The sequence below is a fragment of the Puccinia triticina genome, chromosome 9A, assembly GCF_026914185.1.
Source record: "Puccinia triticina chromosome 9A, complete sequence".
NCBI classification, from domain to species: domain Eukaryota; kingdom Fungi; phylum Basidiomycota; class Pucciniomycetes; order Pucciniales; family Pucciniaceae; genus Puccinia; species Puccinia triticina.
The window spans coordinates 2,631,923-2,652,492 of record NC_070566.1 but is presented as its reverse complement, the minus strand read 5'-3'; the positions used below and the strand labels follow the sequence as shown (position 1 = coordinate 2,652,492).

The 20,570-nt window shown below is 44.6% G+C and overlaps 1 protein-coding gene across 1 annotated transcript; it reads left to right on the top strand.

The window, feature by feature from the left end:
• Window positions 1–1,309: 1,309 nt before the first annotated feature.
• PtA15_9A272 (uncharacterized protein) lies at window positions 1,310–4,982 on the top strand (the record flags this gene model as incomplete). The annotated part of the gene is made up of 4 exons (XM_053172464.1): window positions 1,310–1,423; window positions 4,303–4,665; window positions 4,721–4,873; window positions 4,932–4,982. 4 exons carry the CDS (start codon window positions 1,310–1,312, stop codon window positions 4,980–4,982), a joined length of 681 nt encoding a protein of 226 aa, XP_053023702.1.
• Between the last annotated feature and the right edge of the window lie 15,588 nt (window positions 4,983–20,570).

The following is a 20,570-nucleotide window of genomic DNA, read 5'->3' as shown; positions in this document are numbered from 1 at the left end:
TTGAATGCAAGATTGTTGACTCGTTTTTCCAAAGACTTAGGACAATTAAGTCTCCTACTTAGGATTGATCCCACAAACCTGATTATAATTTCTCTTCATGTTCTTCACACCACCGCATTTATCATATGTCACATGTTAGTCGAATAAGTCCCCATTCGTGAATGAAACTCACCTCAATTTCACGTGTTTTCTCCCAATTTACCATGACTATTGTCAAGCTGGATTTTGGTACTTCATTAAAGCTCTTCTAACATCTCTAGAGCTCACATCGGGTATTATAACCCGATACTTGTTGCCTGAGACCAAACAGATTTAATTTTCAAAGTTAAGTATTGCATTTTTTTATTTGCCTGGTCGTGATACAATGACTTTAATCCTAATAGCATTTGCTAAAAATTGTATCAGACGCTTGCGAGAGCCATTATATTTGTTTGATAGACTTGGTGGTCGAGTAAAGGGGTGTGGTGGTTGCCTAAAGGTGTGCAAGGAATTATCTTTTGGCTAAATACATTAGGTGCAATATATTCATTTCTGGTTAAAAACCTGAGTCTTCATGCAAAGAACAAGTCGGCCATATAAAACTTAAAATTTGACACGCATCAGGATGAATTGAATATTGACGACATAGAATGAAATGTTACTATTAAATTTTTCGCCGATATGGAAGTTAATTCGCCAGCTGAAGCTAATTGAAAGAATCCGGCTTCAAGTTGGTGCATTTGGTCTTTGGGGTAACGGGAGAATCAAAAAGGTTGCTGCAGCGTCCCTACGGCTCGGCCAAAGGCCCCGCCAGTAAGCGGACTCCTATCATGTGATTAGTGTACCTGAAGTCGACATTATTGTTCCTCATTATTAGCGTGAAGGCAACAGACAACTCATTAACTTTGTTTAATATCAACTCAGCTCGAGGTTGACTATTTTTTCCAAAGACAACTCATCCTATTTGGCCGAGCGGTATATTGGTTATTTTTCCACATCAATCTCCTAAGTTAAATAGAGGACTAGCCCTTCGCCTGAAGGGACCCTGCATTCAAGCCATTTCCATGGATTTCCTCTACCGTAACCGACTTGATAGTTGTCAACCGTAGGGTCAGAAACCCCAACAACAAACGCCACATTAATCTTATGCTCGACCATCACCTCATTCCGCGGATGAAGGGTCTAGGGTCTTGTGTGATGATAGCGTGTCTGAGGTGATGGGCTCTTCGTTATTCTCAAAGAATTAAGGCAAATCGTCAGGTCTGCAGGGTCCGACGATCTATTTAAACTTCCAGTTTAGTTGCACTTATTGTTTTTTTTATTATTCACCATGACCGATATCAACAACTCTTATTTCCAGAAAGTCGTCCGGATGTCTTCACCAGATCAAATAGGTGATATCGACGGGATGTGGTTTGAAGGAAAATTTCAGGCAGTTGCGATGGTTAGTCACTGTTCATCCCTTTATTCTAAACACTCACCGCTGACTTCACTAGAGATATTAACCTCACACCAAACCAGGGAGACATATCAGCCACAACCCAATCTATAATTGAAGTGAAAGGAGACCATACCTCCCAAGCATCCAAATTTAGTGTCATACTAGGACCGACCTCTGATAATCCAGGAGGATTCGCTATTGGTGAATATTACAACCTTTGAGGAGAAGTAATTATATCCGAACCTCTAGGTAATCTGCAGTTCTCCTACTCTCCGGTGTGGAACTCCTAAAAGATCAGGAAAGAGCTGTGAGGGGAAATAGTCAACTACACTACTAATAATGTAGGAGAGGCTACAGGTGCTGGTGAGGCTGCCCTCTAGACTAATGCTGATGGAGAGAGGGTTACACTAAGAAAAAGAAAAGGGTGTGGCTGATGATTCTCTTTGACTTAGATGGCTTTAACACTTTATGAGTCTGAGGTGTATCAATCCTACTGAGTGAGAGAGGAGAAGTGAGAAGGGGAAAAGCAGAAGCTCTTGGGAGTCACTCTGAGATGGGTAATGAGATATATGCTGAGGGATATATTTCTATGGTGATGAAAGTGTATCTAAGTGTGATGTGTAAAGGTGCTACAGAGGGGATGTAGTAGAAAGTGCATATAAGGGTGATGTTTAAAAGGTGCTACAGAGGGGATGTAGTAGAAAGTGCATGATGGGGATACAACATCTAGAGGGGTGTTTATATATGTGAGAAGTACTAAAGGGGGGTGATACATGATGAGCACATAGTAACAATATCTGAAGATGAGCAGTAATGATGAAGGCGCAATGACCAAAGAGTGTACATGAAAGGTAACTATGTAGAAGATGAAATAATGATGAGCATTTGATAATAACTACAAGAGCTATGAAGGAATGTACTGCTGATATCATATGAAGAGGAAAATGTGTAATGAAGTTATGTAAGATCTGCAGTCCTATGTAGCTATGATACTAATGAATGATGTATGTAATAATGCTAAGGATATGTATGAAGAAAATACCTGCCAAAACTATACATGCCAATAACTGCTGATCCATTTGGAAATCCTAGGTGAAATGAGTGGGTGACTAGGGGTAAAATGGGGTGTAGAATCTGAATATGAAGTAATAATGAGGTATTTATGAAGGGTTTAGGTGATATGAGGGTGATAGTATGAACAGGAACAGGGTTACCACACCGGTCGGAATTCATCAAATTCGGCACACGAGGTCGTCATCCTCATCGTCACTCATCTCAATTATTGGGGTGGGCACAATACGTTGGGTTCGCCTTTTACCAGACCTGGCTAACAGGAGTAATGGAAGAACCGACACCAATGTTATTGAGATGATTGTTGGCCACAAATCAGATGTGAGTCGACTCGCGCATTTTCCCATCGAGTGTATTAGTATTGACATTCTCCTAGAGCACAACTGCTGGCGAATTTTACGCCAAATATGTACTTGACAGCTCTTGAATTCTGGTTGATGACTTTGTCCGGTTGGAACCGGGTATTCGAGTGAGGTTTGCTGGCTATATCATTGGATTCAAAGTTAAGACTGGCAGGTTAATTGTAAATGTACGTGTTCGACTTTAATAGTGTTGATAAATATATCATCTCATTGCGAAATTTTTTCAGGTGACTTCAGGAATAACTGCCGGCCGTCCAAATTACGCTAATGGTCCTAAGCGTACTTTCATTTCAATTCGAGATTGATCCTCAGTTCTTGTCAAACATAATACTTCTACTTGTCATTATGATAATTTGACGCCCCTACCCGCCTTGCTAAGTTTGTTAGTCAGTTAGGATTGAATTAGTTATTCTCAATCTCAAACTTAATGATCACTTTAGTCAAGAACAACCGACTCTGTTTTTTCCTCCGACAAATGTTTATGATCAGCAATCTCATTTAGCATAATGCTGAGTGTTGATTGTTTAAATGTTTTTGTTCAAGTTAGTATTTTGGGCGAGTGGTCACTTAGTCAACCTAGTGACACGCGGGAGTTCTTGTCGGTCACTTAGTTGACGGAGTGACACAACGGAGTCCTTGTTGATTGTATTGGTCTGGAGAATATCGACCACCGCCCTCTCCAAAGTGACTACATTGAGTTTTGGCTCAAAAAACAAAACCTCGGATGATGACGTCTCTCCGTGACAATCATGAGTGCTATGACTTCTTGATGTGTTAAAACACTTTTCTTTTGTGTTGTTATTCTTGAGCAACAGACTCACAACTGAAGATAAACCCCTTCAACGAAGAGACGAGTATCCAAAAGGCGGTAGATTTGAGCACCACCTGAGGCTCATCTTCGAGAAAATCTCGTTTTCTCACGGAATCCCTTACTCCTAAGTTTTACAACATACTAGGAAGTAAGACAAAATCGTCCCTCAAAGGTACCCCACCTTTACCGTCGTCTTTCGTGTTTGATCACCAGGGCGACAGACTGTCAATGAAATTTCGCCTAACAAGGGCTCTAATTCTCAGTAGTCAACATTACTGGAAGTATCTACCTTCGACCTTTGTACAGTCTCTATTGATCATTGCGGCTGATGGTCGAACTCGACCACAAGGGGCGCTAAGGGTTTGACAGGGTCTTCCCCAGGGTTTAATGGAGTAGCTCCTCACTCACGTTGATATCACGAAAATCAAGTTAAAAGGCGTCCTTAAACAGATGGAGAGCTTTGCCCCAATCATTAACGACAATGAAGACTTGCTTTTTTCGTGAAGCAAATGTTGAGTGCGGTTCTTGGTTTGAGCTTTCAGGAGTTTTCTTGATATCACACACAGTGAGCATGACCCAGTTTATCCGTCAAAAGTACAGACACTTATTCTCACAACTTTGACAAGTCTGTTTACCAGTTACCGACGAATGGATTAAAGGCGGAATTAATGACTCGTGCCAAGTACGATGTTTCTGGTGGATTGATGGCGGACAAGGACCACACCTGTGTTCGGTTAATGTATCGCGCCGACTTCTCCCGCAAGTTGACTTACGGTAAAACTTATGCCATAGAGGGTTTTCTCGTTGGGGCAAAGAGGCACAAAATGCCATTCATAATGTTCGACATTAACAACACCCGGGAAGTTCCGACTACGCACGCCGGCGGAGAAACTCGAGTTCATTCACTAGGTGTTATTGTTCAGACTTTACACTCTAAATCAAGCCTGGGGCTTCAAGGGCCCATCTCCTTAATCATAAGACATGATGGAGTCGACGAAAATGTAAGCAATTGGGAACACTTTTATCAACTTGAATACTAACCTGTTAATCGGACAGGACCCGGAGAATGATAGCATGCTTGTAAATTATGTCGTCCCATCTAAGATTATTCCCGATGATGAGGTTATATTACTCTCAGCGGGGAAGCGAGTCTTATTCCGTGGAACATTGGCCGGTTGGAATCGGGAACTGGATATGATGAGGGTAGGGGTGAGTACGAGTCTTTCTCATATGGTCTGCTTTATAGTGACAAGTATGATTGCATCAGGTTACCAGTGGAGATTTAGACATTCAAGACGAAGAGTCATACAGCGATTAATCAAAAGCACTTGCCTATTCAAACATCTGATTGACTCTCATTCAAGTATTTCTTCCATGAAATGTATGGGTCTATCACTTAAGAGAATCAGCAGGCCCTTATCACAATTTTGAATTTTTCATCTCATTCCTCCAATTCCGCTTCCATATCTACAAAGGTTGTTCCGCACTCGTCTACTCAAATACAACATCTAAACTTAATTGCAAAGTCGCTATCTTAATCCAGGACGTCATGTTTCCAGCTAGAAAATGTCATGGAGATCAATCAACTACCTTTCTTGCAATACACTATGTCTTGATGTGAGAACTTGATGGCCTGAAATGTGATTCGTTGTTTACAATACGCCGACCTGAGCCAAACCGCTAATGCCTTGCGCGACGGCGCTGGGACTTAGGGCCAGTCAGTGTCAGCCGCCAAGCCAATCGCCAAACTTCAGCCAGACGATCTTGGCTAAACATGCTGCCCCGGTCGTTAGTTTTTTCCGATGGTGTTGCGGCCCCATCAATAAAAGAGAGCGTCATCGCATAGGATTCCTGACAAGAATCCCCCGTCAATTAAAATCTTGGTGACTTATCTACCAATTGATACCGTAATTATCCGACTTCACGAATTCCATTTATATATTCGCACAAACATTATGATTTCAATCAGGCCACACACCGATTTCGATGGACTAACGGATTTTGATGGTTTACACTTCAAGGGAACGTTTCAAGCTACAGATTGCGTAAGGTTTGCTTGTCCTATCTTCTTATTCAGTCAGTGGAACTGAGATTATGAATTGTAAAAGAAATTGCGCCTCGAAACATTCAATGGAATTGTTTCTCATGAAGAAGTCTACCAGTCGAAAGTTCTTTCCCCTAGCTTATTAGAATCAACAGCGGGCATGTTGGCGATACGACTCGTTTGTCATGGTCGTGGGGTTCCAAAATTGCGCATGGGCGAATATTATAAGTTGAAAGGAATCGTGAGAGTTTCCGACACTCTTGCAAATCAAGAGTTTTGTTACACGCCTGAAAAATTCCACAGAATACAATCAAACCACGTTAATGAACCATTGAAACCGATCAGAATGGAAGGAACAGGTACGATTCGACGCCTGAGGTTGATCCAAAAAGTCAACACCCTAATCTCAGCAAATTCATGTATTATTGAACTCGTGGTTGCTCATCGCACCGATGTGAGTTTGTCATGAACTCGTGGTTTATTCGACGTTGCTGACAACACAAATCAGGCACTGTTCACCCGCGAATTTTATGTTACATACATAATCAACAAATTCCAGCTTAATCCTGATGTATCTGATAATTTGTATCCTGGGGTCAGGGTGTTTCTTAAAGGCGAGCTTGATGGGTTTGATTCAACCACTTCCCGATTAATAGTCAAGGTATGAAGTAGTTTGTCCAAAAGAACATCAGTATGAATGCTGATTCTTCAATCTCCAGGTTAATTCAGGCACTTTTGGTAACCCCCCTACTTACAACAAAGGGAATCCTTTCCATTATCAACCTGTCTGCTTGAAATTCATATTACATCATTTCCTGAGCCGTAATGAAATGTCATGTCATAGACCATTCGCGCTTCATTTGTATACAGTCTTAGAATTAGAATAGTCTGCATCTCTTTTCATTAAAATTTCACATTCAAACTTCAAATCACACAATGTTGGCGGTTGCTTTTCAACTCCTTGTAAGTAGGGCTGAGGGGAATTTAGAATTGATGTTTGGATTGTAATTAGTCTGGGACGAGTGGCGGCGAAGCCGCCTTGAAAGTCTAGTTAGTTTAATGTATATGTATTGTTTTTAGTTTTTTCTGTATTTTTGTTTGCGCGCTATGCCGGAAATGAAAAGAAAAAACTCGTACTTTTTTACTGGTTTTAACTGGTTTTTATGTAAAAAAACTGGTATGTTTGCGGTAAAAACTGTGGATAATTGCTAATTCTAGTGGAAAAAATGAGCAAAAATCAATTTAAGGTCAGTTTTTTTCTTGACAGGTACTCTAGGTAAAAAGACACGATGAGGCCCCCAATTGTCAGCTATGTTTATGAAACTCAGGGTAAAAACCCGTCAGAAATAAGGGTTTTTGCCCTAGTACTATAACTGTACTGAAATAAAACACTGGCAATAATGTGCCAAACTTGTTACGTGGTATTTAGCCACTACAAGGGTTTAAACACTCTTATATAAGAGGAGGATATTTGTAATTAATAAGGTTTACTTATTAATAACAGGGATATATAAGGTTTTGACGTAGAAATAGCTGGTAAGCGCTTAAACTGATTGGCTGCGCGTCAGAGGCGGGAGTCTTACAGCAACTATTTATAAAGATTTAACTGTAATAAATGCTTATAAGGGATGTTGGCAATTTTAGAGTTAATATCTAGTGGGTTTCGTGCCAAAAGGGCAGAAATAAAGGAAGTGGTGGCTTTAATAAGCCAGAGGAGAATTTTCACGAGTTAACTTACAGGTTAAAGGGTGGTGAAATGTCTGGGGGGACAATTCCAGTGGATCAATTACCTCCTTAAATACTGGAGAGGTCTTTGAGGGCGCTGAAATATTCTCATTGGTTTTGGCTATGGGTAAATGCCAAGAGTAGACGTGTAATCTGCTTTGGTTATGGGTATTTTATTTGTACAATATTACACAACTTCCCTTACTCCCACACGTGACATTTGTATAACCAATTGTCATGTGAAATAGCTTAATATGAAGTGTAATATCAATTTGTACTAAGTGTTACTCTCACCCGTGGTTCCTGTTTCACGGGGGAAAGGTACTTTACTAATTAATATAATTTTATGTATTTTAATTTATGTAAAGATTTTTTATGTAGTTTTCCTGCTCTTTGGAGCGCTTTATGGCTATATGTACATATATGAAAAAAATGTATGAAGGAGTAGGAATGAGGGGTTACTTTGAGTGGGTGACCCCCCTTAATTTAACACGAGGATTCTGAATATTCAATAATATTTCAGGATTTGTAAATAGTTTACTAGTTTTTTTGCAGACTTTAGGATACTTGTTGTATCTCTAAGGCTGACAATAGGTATGGCATGCATTTTACACAGACATTGCACAACACATTTGGTATGATTCCAGTTGTTATAAACTTACTTTGTGGCAGACATTAAATTGCCTTCCAACCAGCATCTAACTGAGATACAACCAAATCTATGACTGAGTTCAGAGATGGCACTTGCACACAAGTGCCAAGGAAACTCCCATGGTTATTGCACCTGTTGTTTCAGGACAAGTATCTTGATTTTGCTAATTGGGAGCCCAACTGGATTGCTGAAGCTATCCGCCTAGCCCCAGAAATGTGGATAACCTTTTATAAGCCCCAACCAACTTTGATTCCCCTGACTGCCTCGACTTCCTCCTCCAAGGCAAGTCACCTTTTTTTAATTAAATAAACCCCTGTATAAATCCGACTCTAATATTTCTATTTATCTATCAAAAGCCCAAGACTAGTATGCTTGCAAGAATGGGAAACATTGCAGCTTCACAAGGGGGAAATGGCTTGACCAATGCATTTGATTTCTGGCTTGCCGGATGTCTCATCCTGGATTGCAGTGAGCCAGTCAACCCTCTCAAGTGGTGGATGAAACAGAAGAGCGCCAGTAACATGCATGGTGGCCTTTTAGATATGGCACTGGATGTTGTAAGTGGTCCAGGTAAGTCAAACATGATGGAAATTTTGGTTGTTGTATATCTAATACATCTTGGATTTGATTTTTTAGCAACATCTGTTGATGTTGAGTGAGCATTCAGCTTTGGTCAAGATTATGTTTTGTTGAAGCGTCACTGATTTTCACCCCTCTTGATTAGTTACAGCATGACTGTGGGATTCTACTCAAAAAATAACATGATAAAAGCAGGTGGTTTGGCCTCATGGAAAGCCGGAATCAATGATGCAAAGAAGACTGGGAAGAAAAAAAAAATGAAATGATCTATGCCCAACACAAAACCCGGGTATTTGCATGTTTTTTTTTTTTTTTTTTTTTTTTGATATGTATGCCTGCCGCAATATATTATAAATTGTGTGAAAATGATAAATAAATAGTTAGCAAAGTATAGAAAATGTAAGTGTGTGGAGCCAGATTGAAAAAAAGGCACTGGTGGTACTTGTGGTACACGCCTTAAGTACTGCTGGTACCCGCCAGGCGGTGCCAGGTGCTAGTTTTTGGGAAAAAACACGCGGGTACCGGTGGTCCAACCAGTACCTGGGTCCACTTTGACATTCTTTAGTTGTGATGTATGGTAAGTGTGATAGTGGTATATAAAAAACTGGTGAGTACTGATGTCAGCCTTAGAGATACATCAAGTATCCAAAAGACTGCAATAACTTGGTAAATAATAATAATTAGTGAATTATTATTGCAGAATCAGATTCATCATCATAAATTAAGGGGGGTCACCCACTCAAAGTAACCCCTTATTCCTATTCCTTCATGTACTAATTGCATAAATAAGAATTGGCCCCAGAAAGCGCCCAAAAATAGTATTAAATACAAAAAATTAGTAAAATAAACAAAGTACATAAAAATAAACTGTTGTACATTACAGAGTAATATGTCTCGTGTAAAATTACCTTGTGAAAGCATTATGTAGACTTCTACTGAAGCTCTTTCACATGACAATTGGTTATAAACATGTCATGTGACAGAGTCAGGGAAATTAGTATATTATAATACAAATAATTTTCCCAAAGCCAAGCCTTGTTCATGGCTACACCTCAGGATACTCCCATAGGGAGAAAAGTACTTAGTGGTTGCGCCCACTGAAGCCCCCTCTATAAATAGAGGCCTGTTTGGCCCTCAGGAAAAGATCTCCCAGACCATTCACTGCCCATAAACTGTAAGCTTGCCGTGAATATTCTCCCCTGCTACTATTGTAGCCCCTTTCCCTTTTAAACCATCCCCAGCATGTAAAATCCACTGGATTAAACCCTTTAAATTATCAAAAATCCCTTATTAGCATATTTAAAGCTTTATCCTTATAAGTAGTTGCCGTAAGACCACCGCCTCTGTCAAGCAGCCAATCAGTTTAAGCGCTTACCACCTACTTTTTACACCAAATTAATTCCCTGTAATTAATAATTACATATTATTAATTACATAATTAATCCTTCCTCTGTTACAGAGTGTTTAAACCCTTGTAGTGGCCATATTTGCCACGTAACAAGCTTGGTAATCTAACTTACCAGTGTTTACATCAGCACAGTTATAGTGCTAGGGCCCAAAACCCTTATTTTGACGGGTTTTTTTGCCCTAAGCTTCATAAACAGAGCTGTCAACTGAGCTGAGGGAAGGATCACTGGGGGGGAGGTGCTCCTCATATAAACAAACATGGGGAATTTTAGCCCCCTGGGTACCCCTGGATGAGGGATTTTTGCTGGTGGGCTGTGTACAAGTGGTTAATTGCAGGAAGAAAGTGGGGTGAGAAATGGATGATGAGGTCATACTAATGCAAGGAGTGCATAAATAAGGTGGGTACATGTCAAATACAGGGGCCTCTATAAGACAATAAGTCTTTGGTGATGGTATGCGTGTTAGACACAAGCGGACTAGTGGTGACAACAAGGAGAACAGGAGAAAACCTTTGATCATGGTATGCGCGTTAGAAACAAGTGGAAAAGTGGTGAAAAAAAGCAGAACAGGAGCAAAAAACTGATGATGGCAAGTCAGAAGTGAGCAGTGAGTTTTGAGGCAAAAAATAGTTGAGTGTTGGATTAGTTAGGCATACCTTTGATGATGGTATGTGCATTAGACACAATGGAGGTGTTTCAGAGCTAAAAGGGGGGCGGCGCAGTGTTCTCCTCATTGAACACTGGTTGGTGCAGTGTTCTCTTCATTGGGCATTGGGTGGGATCTTTTGCTATGGCGGCGGTGTTGAAGGCAACAGCTTACTATTGGCTTATGTTTGCAGAGCATTGGCGCTGGTCTTTGGTGGTGAAGGACCAGGCGCATTATTTACAGCTTATCACTTACAGTCTTTTACAAACAGACGGCGTGGTTTCTTATAATTTTTCTTATTCCTATTGTTTTTGTCCCGTGCAGCCTCAGGTTCTTTTGCTTTCTTTGCGCGGAAAGTCTCAGGACTTCAAAATTGGTGGCGGATGTGGTGATCAATTCTGGAACACATGTCAAATTGTCCATGGAGCAATCGGTGTGGAGTGCAGGCGGTGCGGAGCGCAGATGACGCGGAATGGAGCAGAGCGGAGCACGCAACCAAAGGTGGCGGCGCGCGGAGCTTGACGGCAGAACTGGAATCATACTGAGCAGGCCAGTCCGGAATGGCTAGCGAGGTGGTGATTGGGGGAAGCCGTGGAAGCGAAAGTGGGCTACATCAGCGGGTGTAGCTGGGGCGGAGGCGGCATGAGGGATCCTGACATCATAGGCTAGACAGGGGCGCAGAAGCTAGGGAGAGGATTTCTGTAGCCCGCTTTGGCTGCCACGGCTTCCCACAATCACTGCCTCCGCTAGTCAGTTAGCGCTGGCCTGCTCAGTTTGATTCCAGTTCCGCAGTCAAGCTCCGCGCGCCGCTGTCTTCAGTTGTGCGCTCTGCTCTGTTACGCTTTGTCTGCGCTCTGCACCGTCCGCACTCTGCAGTGATTTCTCCGTGCACTACAAACATTATGTACTTTACATGCATGTATAGCAGTTCAAAGTCATGGTATGTATAGCAGTTTGACATATAGCTGTTGCACTTTTTTAAATTACTGCAGATTTCACTATTGAATTGAAAAAGCAATTGACTTGGTATAGTTTCAAATTTACATCTTCATGTCAAAATGTGTCTTTGAAAAATGGCCCATTAGCAAGAGCTTGCACCATTATCTGGAATATAAGTTGGTTTGCATCAGTGAGGAGAGTCTTTGTTATGAGAAAATATTCAATGGAGAGCCATTGGGGACCATTCAATGTTGAGCTTGGCTCATCTTGTTGTCTGCTTTGATCTTCTTTCCTCTCTGTTCATCACCTATCACACACTTGTTACCGGTTTCACAGTTCATCACTTGACTACATAACCTGAGGCAGCAGACAGTGGAAAGGCTTTCTTCATCCTTTCCAACACACTCACCATCTCGTGTCTGCTGCTTCAGGTCAGTTCTCTCTTTCTCTTCCTTTTTCCTTTTTCATATGAAATACATCATCCTTTCCAACACACTCACCATCTCGTGTCTGCTGCTTCAGTCTTATATATTTCATCAGGTTATGAGTCCCAGTTGCTCTTCCTAGTAAAGCGCAACATCCAACACGTAAAACACTCGGACAAAAGTGTGTTCACCTCAACCAAAGGATCACCCAAACACTCGCAATGGCAGACGCCGCCGTTCAAGACAGCCCGGACAGCTCATTGTCCCTGAAGGTCGCCGGAATCCCGCAACTCAGCGCTCCGGATCCTTCCTCCAACTACCTCAACTGGAGTTTCGTGGTAACCGTTCACCTCGGCTCCCTCGGACTCTCCTACCTTCTCAAACCGGTCAAACCCGAGGAACGACCAGCCAGGTGGGCAAGAGACAACGCCGATGTCTGTTCATTCATCGCTCGAACTGTCCATCAAGACAATCTTCGACTCATTAGAGCCTTTCCCGAGGATGCAAAGGCTATGTGGGATGCTCTGCAGGAAACTCACCTTGACTCAACAGCTGGTGGTTGCATCTACTGGCTCCGCAGGCTAGTCACCACTCGTATGACCGGTGATGATGTCGAAACCCACATCAAGGAAATGGCTCTCAGCGCCGAGAAACTAAACTCCTTAATCACTGCCGACAAACCCCTCACTACCGATGACATTCACGCCGCCTCGCTTCTCGGTTCCCTCCCGGTAGATTGGCTCCACTGTGTTTCGTCCATGCTGAACAAGGACTCAGTCACTTCAGCTCGCATCGTGGCGGCACTCAAAGCTGAAGCTCTCCGTCGCAAATCTCGTATCAAGGAGGATCTGTCTATCTCTGCTGCAAGGGCATCCCCTTCCACCGGAGGAAGATCTTGTCTACCCTTCAACGACTCACTCTTCTGCTCATTCTGCCGTATCAAAGGCCACAAACTATTGGTCTGTAAGAGCGCGGCCAAAGTCTTGGGTGATCATCAACGCGGCCGCAGGTCGAACACCGAACCAGGCCGTCGCTCTGACTCCAATAAAGGCTCCTCCGTCGACAATCGAGACAAACGCTCCACCTCTGGACGCAACCACCCAACACCCAAGCCGGCCGCCAAGGCTGGTCTCACCTCCGTCGTTGAACTCGGCAGCGACTCATCCTACGAGTCGGACTGCTCCGACTCTGAATACGCCAGTGCTGCGTCCGGACTTGTCGTTCCAACCACGGCTCTTCAGGTGTTGGTCGATGCCAACATCGACTCCGGCTGCTCCATGAGTATGACCCCGTATGCTGAGGACGTCTCTCACATCAAAGCTACCTCCACTCCAGTCCGCCTTGCCAACAACTCGGTCGTCTCAGCAACCCACAAGGGGTATTCAACCCTCCCTCTGGACATCACCAAGTCCGTCAAAACCCTCGTGGTTCCCGATTTGCACGAACTGCTCCTCTCCGTCGCAGGCATGGTTGATGCTTCTCTCCGAGTCGTGTTCACCCCGGACTCCTGCGAAATCTACGACGTAAAAGACTTCAAAGTCTCGGGCTCCATTGTCGGGCAGGGATACAGAAAAGGGAACCTTTTCTACCTTCCCTCGGCGGAGGTGACGTCCAATTCCGCCTCCCTGGTTCCCGGACAACTGGCTGATAATTCTCTTTTCGGGTATCACCAACGCCTATCTCACATAGGTCTGAAATCCCTGCGTCGATTTCTCAAACTACACCACATCAAGCCGACGTCAATGAATGAGGTCAATGTTCGCAAATGTCCGGTATGCATACAATCGAAGACGCACAGATCGCCCTTCACTTCCCGTTCTCCCTATCGCTCCAAAGTCCCCGGAGAGCTCATCCACTCCGATGTGGGCTCGTTCGAAATTGCATCCCGCGAGGGATATAAATATTTTGTTACATTCATAGATGATTTTTCAAAGTCTCTTTCCGTCATGCCACTGAAATGCAAAAGCAACGTTTTTCGCTGTTTCAAACTTTTCAAATCTTCCTTTGAAAAGGATGGCCGCTTTACCATTTGCGTGTTACGGTCAGATAATGGCGGAGAGTATCTCTCCAAGGCCTTTGAAAATTTCCTTCTTGATTCGGGCATCACTCATTCTCCGGGTCCACCTCACTCTCCCGAGCTCAATGGTGTTGCGGAGCGGGCAAACAGGACCATAGGCAACCTAATCCGGTGCCTTTTAATCAGCTCCAAACTCCCAAAATCTTTCTGGGTGGATGCTCTCCGTCACATTCTTTACTCCATCAACTCCATCCCCTTCTCCACCCCTACTGGTTTCCATTCACCTCAATCTCTTCTTGGTCGGGACTCAGTAGTTATTGACTCCCTGCATCCTTTTGGCTGTTTGACGTGGTATAAGGTTCCCGAAGCAAATCGTAAGAAACTCGACCCAAAGGCCCGTGTGGCTCTGCTTCTCTCATATCTTTTGGACGGAAACGGTTACCTTGTATGGGATTTGGAACGGTGTCAGGCGGTCAAAACTCGTGATGTGTTATTCGACGACTCCACCTTCCCATACGACTTTTGCAAGGTGGGGCCATCTCCGACGGTCACGATTGAACTACCCTGGCCGTCCTCTGAAGCTCGCGCTCCGATGCCGACACCTGTTTCATCTCCGGTCCCTGATTCTCCTCCAGCGGCCCCTGCCGCCGCTGTTCTACCCACCTCATCCATCCTCGAATCGCCACCCCTGGACATACCTCTCCAGCCCCGTTTTGATCGACGGCTAACGGCCTCCATACACGCGCCACTGAACAGACTGCGTGACCGGACCCCATCACCCGAGTTATCTTCTACTGACTCAGTTTCATCTGACGGTAAGTCTGCCCTTTCGCCGGTCCAGCTCCCATCGCCCTTTCTTCGCCCTGCTTCCCCTCCGTCCCTTCTACCATCCCCTCCGCTTCTTCCCGTCGCACGAGCTCCTCCTGAGGTCATCCCAACCCCGCCATCTCACAGGTCTCCCTCTCCGGCGGTACCTCCTGCTCCTCCGACCGCAATGACACCTCCTCCAGTCCCTCCAACTCAGTCAAACCTCCCACCCTCACCACTCCCGGCCCCGGTGCCGTCGAGAAGTCTTTCCCCGCCGCCGATTGGCCCTGCCTCCGTTCCCCTTCCTCCATCTCCCCCTTCATTACCGTCTCCGCCGCCGGTCAGACGTTCCAATTGTTCTCGACAGGCTCCGGATTGTTACGGACACTGGTCCAAATCAACATCGGCTCCGAGCAACGTTGACACACCCAAAACCTGGCGTCAGCTCCAACGTTCTCCGGATAAAGATAAATAGATGAAAGCCGCAAATGAGGAGTTTTCCTCACTCCTGGGGATGGAAACATGGAAATTGGTCCCGCGACCGGAAAAACGCCGCATCATTAAATCGAAGTGGGTCTTTACAGTTAAACGCCGGCCGGACAAGACCATTCAGAAACTGAAAGCTCGCCTCGTCGCCATGGGCTATTCTCAGATTCGTGGCCTTGACTACAATGAAGTATTCTTGCCTACTCTTTGCATGGAAACCTTTCGTCTCATTTGCAGTCTTCTAGCTGTGCGTCGCTGGAAAGGACGTCAGGTGGATTTCAAAACTGCATTTCTCAACGGTCATCTCGACGAACCGATTTACATGGAGAAACCTGTTGGCTTTGAAGACTCGGCGCATCCTGATTATGTGTGTGAAGTTACGCGGTCTTTGTACGGACTAAAACAGTCCCCCCGTCAGTGGAATCAAGAGCTGCATTTGGCTCTCCTCGATCTTGGAATGGAACAGTCCAAGTATGATCCCACTCTATACTTTCGCCTTGTCTCCGAGAAACTTGTTTGCGCCGTAACGGTGCACGTTGACAATCTCACGGTGGTGGGTGAACCTGCTCAGGTTGATGGGCTCATAAAATCCCTGGGTTCACGCTTTCAGATTGGTGCCGACAAGGATTAACATCATTTCCTGTCAATCAAGATCACACGGGATGTTGAAAATCGCCTTCTGTATCTATCTCAAGCACATTACATTGACGATGTTGTCTCTCGCTTCCTGCCCAACGGTTCAACTCCGACATCTACTCCCACCAATTCCTCTTTCAAAGACCTGCGCAAACGCAAACCCAGTGATCCTGCCTCCTCAGGACCCTATAATCAACTAATTGGCTTGCTGCTCTGGGTTGCTCAATGTACGAGGCCCGATATCTCTTTCGCCGTGAATCGACTTTCCCAGTTTCTCAAAGATCCCTCCGATGATCACTGGCTGGCAGCAATCCGCATACTCCACTACCTTTCCACCACCAAAAACCTTCGACTTCGCCTCGGCGGCTCGATGGTTTTCAGTGGTTTCTCCAACTCAGACTGGGCCGAGGATCGCGAGGATCGCCGATCTACCTCAGCATACACATACCGCCTCGGTGAGGGGTCTGTCTCGTGGAAATCGCGCAAACAAGCAACCGTGTCTCTGTCAAGCACCGAGGCTGAATATAAGGCACTCTCTGACTCATGCAAAGAGGGCCTATGGTTTCGAAACGTCCTCACCGAATTACGTCTATGTCTTAAACACGCCATTCCGCTTCACGTCGATAACAAGGGTGCTGAGGCTCTTGCAAACAATCCCGAACATCACTCAAGAACCAAACACATCAATGCGCGTTATCACTTTGTACGGGAATGTGTAAAGGACTCAAAGATACAGATTCTTCACGTCTCCACACGAGACATGCTCGCCAACATGTTAACTAAGCCGCTCCCTCGAATACTCCTCGAAAAACACCGTCTTTTGTTTGGGATAGTCTAGATTTTTTTTCTCATGTTTTCCTTCATTTCTTTTCTGGTTATGTTCATCTCTCAGATTCTCAGCAAGGGGGGGTGTTGAGCTTGGCTCATCTTGTTGTCTGCTTTGATCTTCTTTCCTCTCTGTTCATCACCTATCACACACTTGTTACCGGTTTCACAGTTCATCACTTGACTACATAACCTGAGGCAGCAGACAGTGGAAAGGCTTTCTTCATCCTTTCCAACACACTCACCATCTCGTGTCTGCTGCTTCAGGTCAGTTCTCTCTTTCTCTTCCTTTTTCCTTTTTCATATGAAATACATCATCCTTTCCAACACACTCACCATCTCGTGTCTGCTGCTTCAGTCTTATATATTTCATCATTCAATTTACATTTGCAGCATTTTTCCACCCCAATGTGCATGCTTGCAGCCTAAATAGCAGGATTTTCACCTGTTTTTGCTATTTTGCACCAGTGTGTAATACCAAAATCGGTAAGTAGAGTGTTGAATAACAGAAGATTATTCAATGGAGAACATTTTTGCACCATTCAATTTACAGTTGCAGCATTTTTCCACCCCAATGTTCATGCTTGCAGCCTAAATAGCAGGATTTTCACCTGTTTTTGCTGTTTTGCACTAGTGTGTAATGACACAATCAGTGAGGAGAGTATTGATTGTGAGATAATATTCAATGGAGAACATTTAGGCACCATTAAATTTACAGTTGCAGCATTTTTCCACACCAATGTGCATGCTTGCAGCCTAAATAGCATGATTTTCACCTGTTTTTGCTGTTTTGCACCAGTGTGTAATGCCACAATCAGTGGTAAGAGTATTTATTATGGAAGATTATTCAATGGAGAAAATTTGGGCACCATTTGATTTAAAGTTGCGGAATTTTTCCACCCCAATGTGCATGCTGATGCTCTAAGCTACTTCTATTCCAGATGATGAGGGAAAATGCTGCTAATGGGCCATTTTCAAAGATGAATTTTGAAATGGAGATGTAAATTTGAAACTATAAAAATTCAATTGCTTCTTCAATTCAATAATACAATCTGGAGTATTTTAAAAAAAATGCAACCGCTATATGTCAAACCACTATACTATGACTTTGAACCACTATACATGCATGTAAAGTAAATAATGTTTGTGGTGGTGGTCAATTTGACATGTGTTCCAGAATTGATCACCACAACAGTACTGAGAGTATTATGAGACTTTTACGTGTTACCTTTATTCATAGTTGCTATTACACACTTGTGCTTGAAAAGTGAAAAGCTTATCACTGGTGGACTATTACGCTAAAGATCAGGCTCATTGTGGAGTTCTGAATATTAGAAGAACATAGAAGTAAAGATTGCATCATTGATAATCACTCAGCCCGGTATGCATTCTTGAAGAGAGGCGTACTTGCTAATTTCTTACCATCCGTCCTTTACTTCTACACTGGAGATGCTGTTAACTATGCAGGAAGCACTATTAACTGTGCTGGAGGCACTAATAGCTGTGCTGGATGCACTATTAACTGTGTCCCATGCACTATTAACTGTGCTGGAGACACTATTAACTGTTCTGGAGACACTATTCACTGTTCTGGAGACACTGTTGACTGTTCTGGAGACACTGTTAACTGGGCTGGAGGCAATATCAACTGTTCTTCATGTTTTCTTTGCAGGGAATTCCACCAGGGGGGAATCTGTGGCACTTCCCACAGAGTGCCTTACCGTATTTTTTTTCAGTAACCTCTCATGAATTCAACTGCTTGTGCATGTGTAAATAATGCCTGAAGAATTGTTCATCTAATGTTGAACCAATGCTGATGTCTTGCCTAACAAATAACCAGGGGGGAAACTGTGGCACTTTCTACAATAGAGATGGCAATTGGGACCCGGGTACCCGCCTTGGGTCCAGGTACCCGGTTGTTTTGTTCCTAAAATCTGATACTTGGTACCGCACCCGTACCCGCCTGGACGGGTACTGGCTGTACTTGGGCGGTGTACCGGCGGTACCCGCCCCCCAAAATTCAGTGTGTTGATAAACGCAAGTTAGTGTGCCACCCCAAACATAGGCCTTCTCGGATTCCTCCCAGTCAGCAAGGCTATACAACCTTGTTGACGGGGAGGATTCCTCCCGGTCGGCGAGGCCATACAACCTTGTCAGCCGGGAGAATTCCTCCCAGTTGGCGAGGTTATACAGCCCCGTCGTCAACTGGAAGGAATCTTCCCAATCAACAAGGTAATACAACCTTGTTGACGGGGAGGATGTTGGAATATATGCTTCAAGCCCCATTTGAGTGGCCAAGCTATATGATCTAATATCCAAAAATCACCAGTAAGACCAACTGTGTGTTTAGCTCAGTGGTATAAGAGCAGCTCTCATGAATGTACAAGGTCGTGGGTTCAAATCCCACAACACACAATTCTTTTCACCTGAGTAATTTCAACAGAGGATTCCTCCCGGGTGACAAGGTTGTATGACCTCGTTGACTGGCAGGATTGCTCCCAGTCAACAAGGTTGTATAACCTTGTCAACCCTGTATAACCTTGCCGACCGGGAGGAATTGGCTGACGAGGTTGTATGGCCTCGCCGACTGGGAGGAATCCTCCCATTTGACACGGTTGTATAAACTTGCCGGCCGGGAGTATTTCTCCCAGTCAAAACCTCTTTGACTGGGAGGAATCCTCCTGGCTGACAAGGTTGTATAACCTTGTCGACTGGGAGGAATCCCCCTGGCTGAGGAGGTTGTACAACCTTGTCAACCGGAAGGAATCCTCCCGGCTGAAACGGCTGTATAATATTGTTGACTGGGAGGAATCCTCTTGGCTGACAAGGTTGTATAGCCTTGCCAACTGGGAGGATTCCTCCTAGTCAACAAGGTTGTATTACCTTGTCGACCCCAGCCCCAAGCATAATTGGGGGCTTGAGGCGGGTATGGCTCGCGGGTACCTGGGTGCGACCAATTTCCTCCAGAAATTCAAGGACCCGGCACCGCCTGGCGGGTGCGCCGCGGGTGTGGCAGGTCCCGGTGGCAGGTGTGGCAGGTACCCGCCTGCGGGTACTAGTGACCCCACAAAAAGTGCCTCGGGGGTCTTGGGGGAGTCTTCCCAGAATCCCCCCGTGCTGCTGTGTGATGTTTGTCCACCCTGACGTTTGCGCGAACGTCACAGTGGACATCAGACACCATTTACATACTCCTCAACACCCCTTCTGCCTATGATCTAGGTGTACTCTTGTAGAGGGGGCGAGGCAGCGTGGAGGAAGGCAAGGACTTTTCCAAGCATATTGGCCTCTGAGGAGCCTGGCGAGTGCTTGCACATCCCTGTCAGCTCTGCTAACAGCACCAAATACTCCGCGTACGCGGTTGATTGGGGCAACAGGACAAGTGTGTTGCTTGTGACATTCATTCTGAACAAGGGTGGCGCAAGGAGGCTTGGAGGAAGGCCAGGAATTTTCCAAGCCTGTCAGCCTCTGAGGATCCCAGCAAGCACTTCTATAGCCCCATCAACTCTGCCAACAGCACCAAGTACTCCGTGTATCTGTACCGACTGCCTTGTCATTTTCATAAGATCTTGAACACTTGGATCTTGCTAAGCATTGGTTCAGCGCTTGGAGGCACCATGAGAACATTCTTGATTGGAAATTTGACCCTTTTCCCATGTCAAGATCAACTTTCTTGCGGGCAGCCACCTTCAGTGGTGAAAAACTTGGCAAAATCCACACAG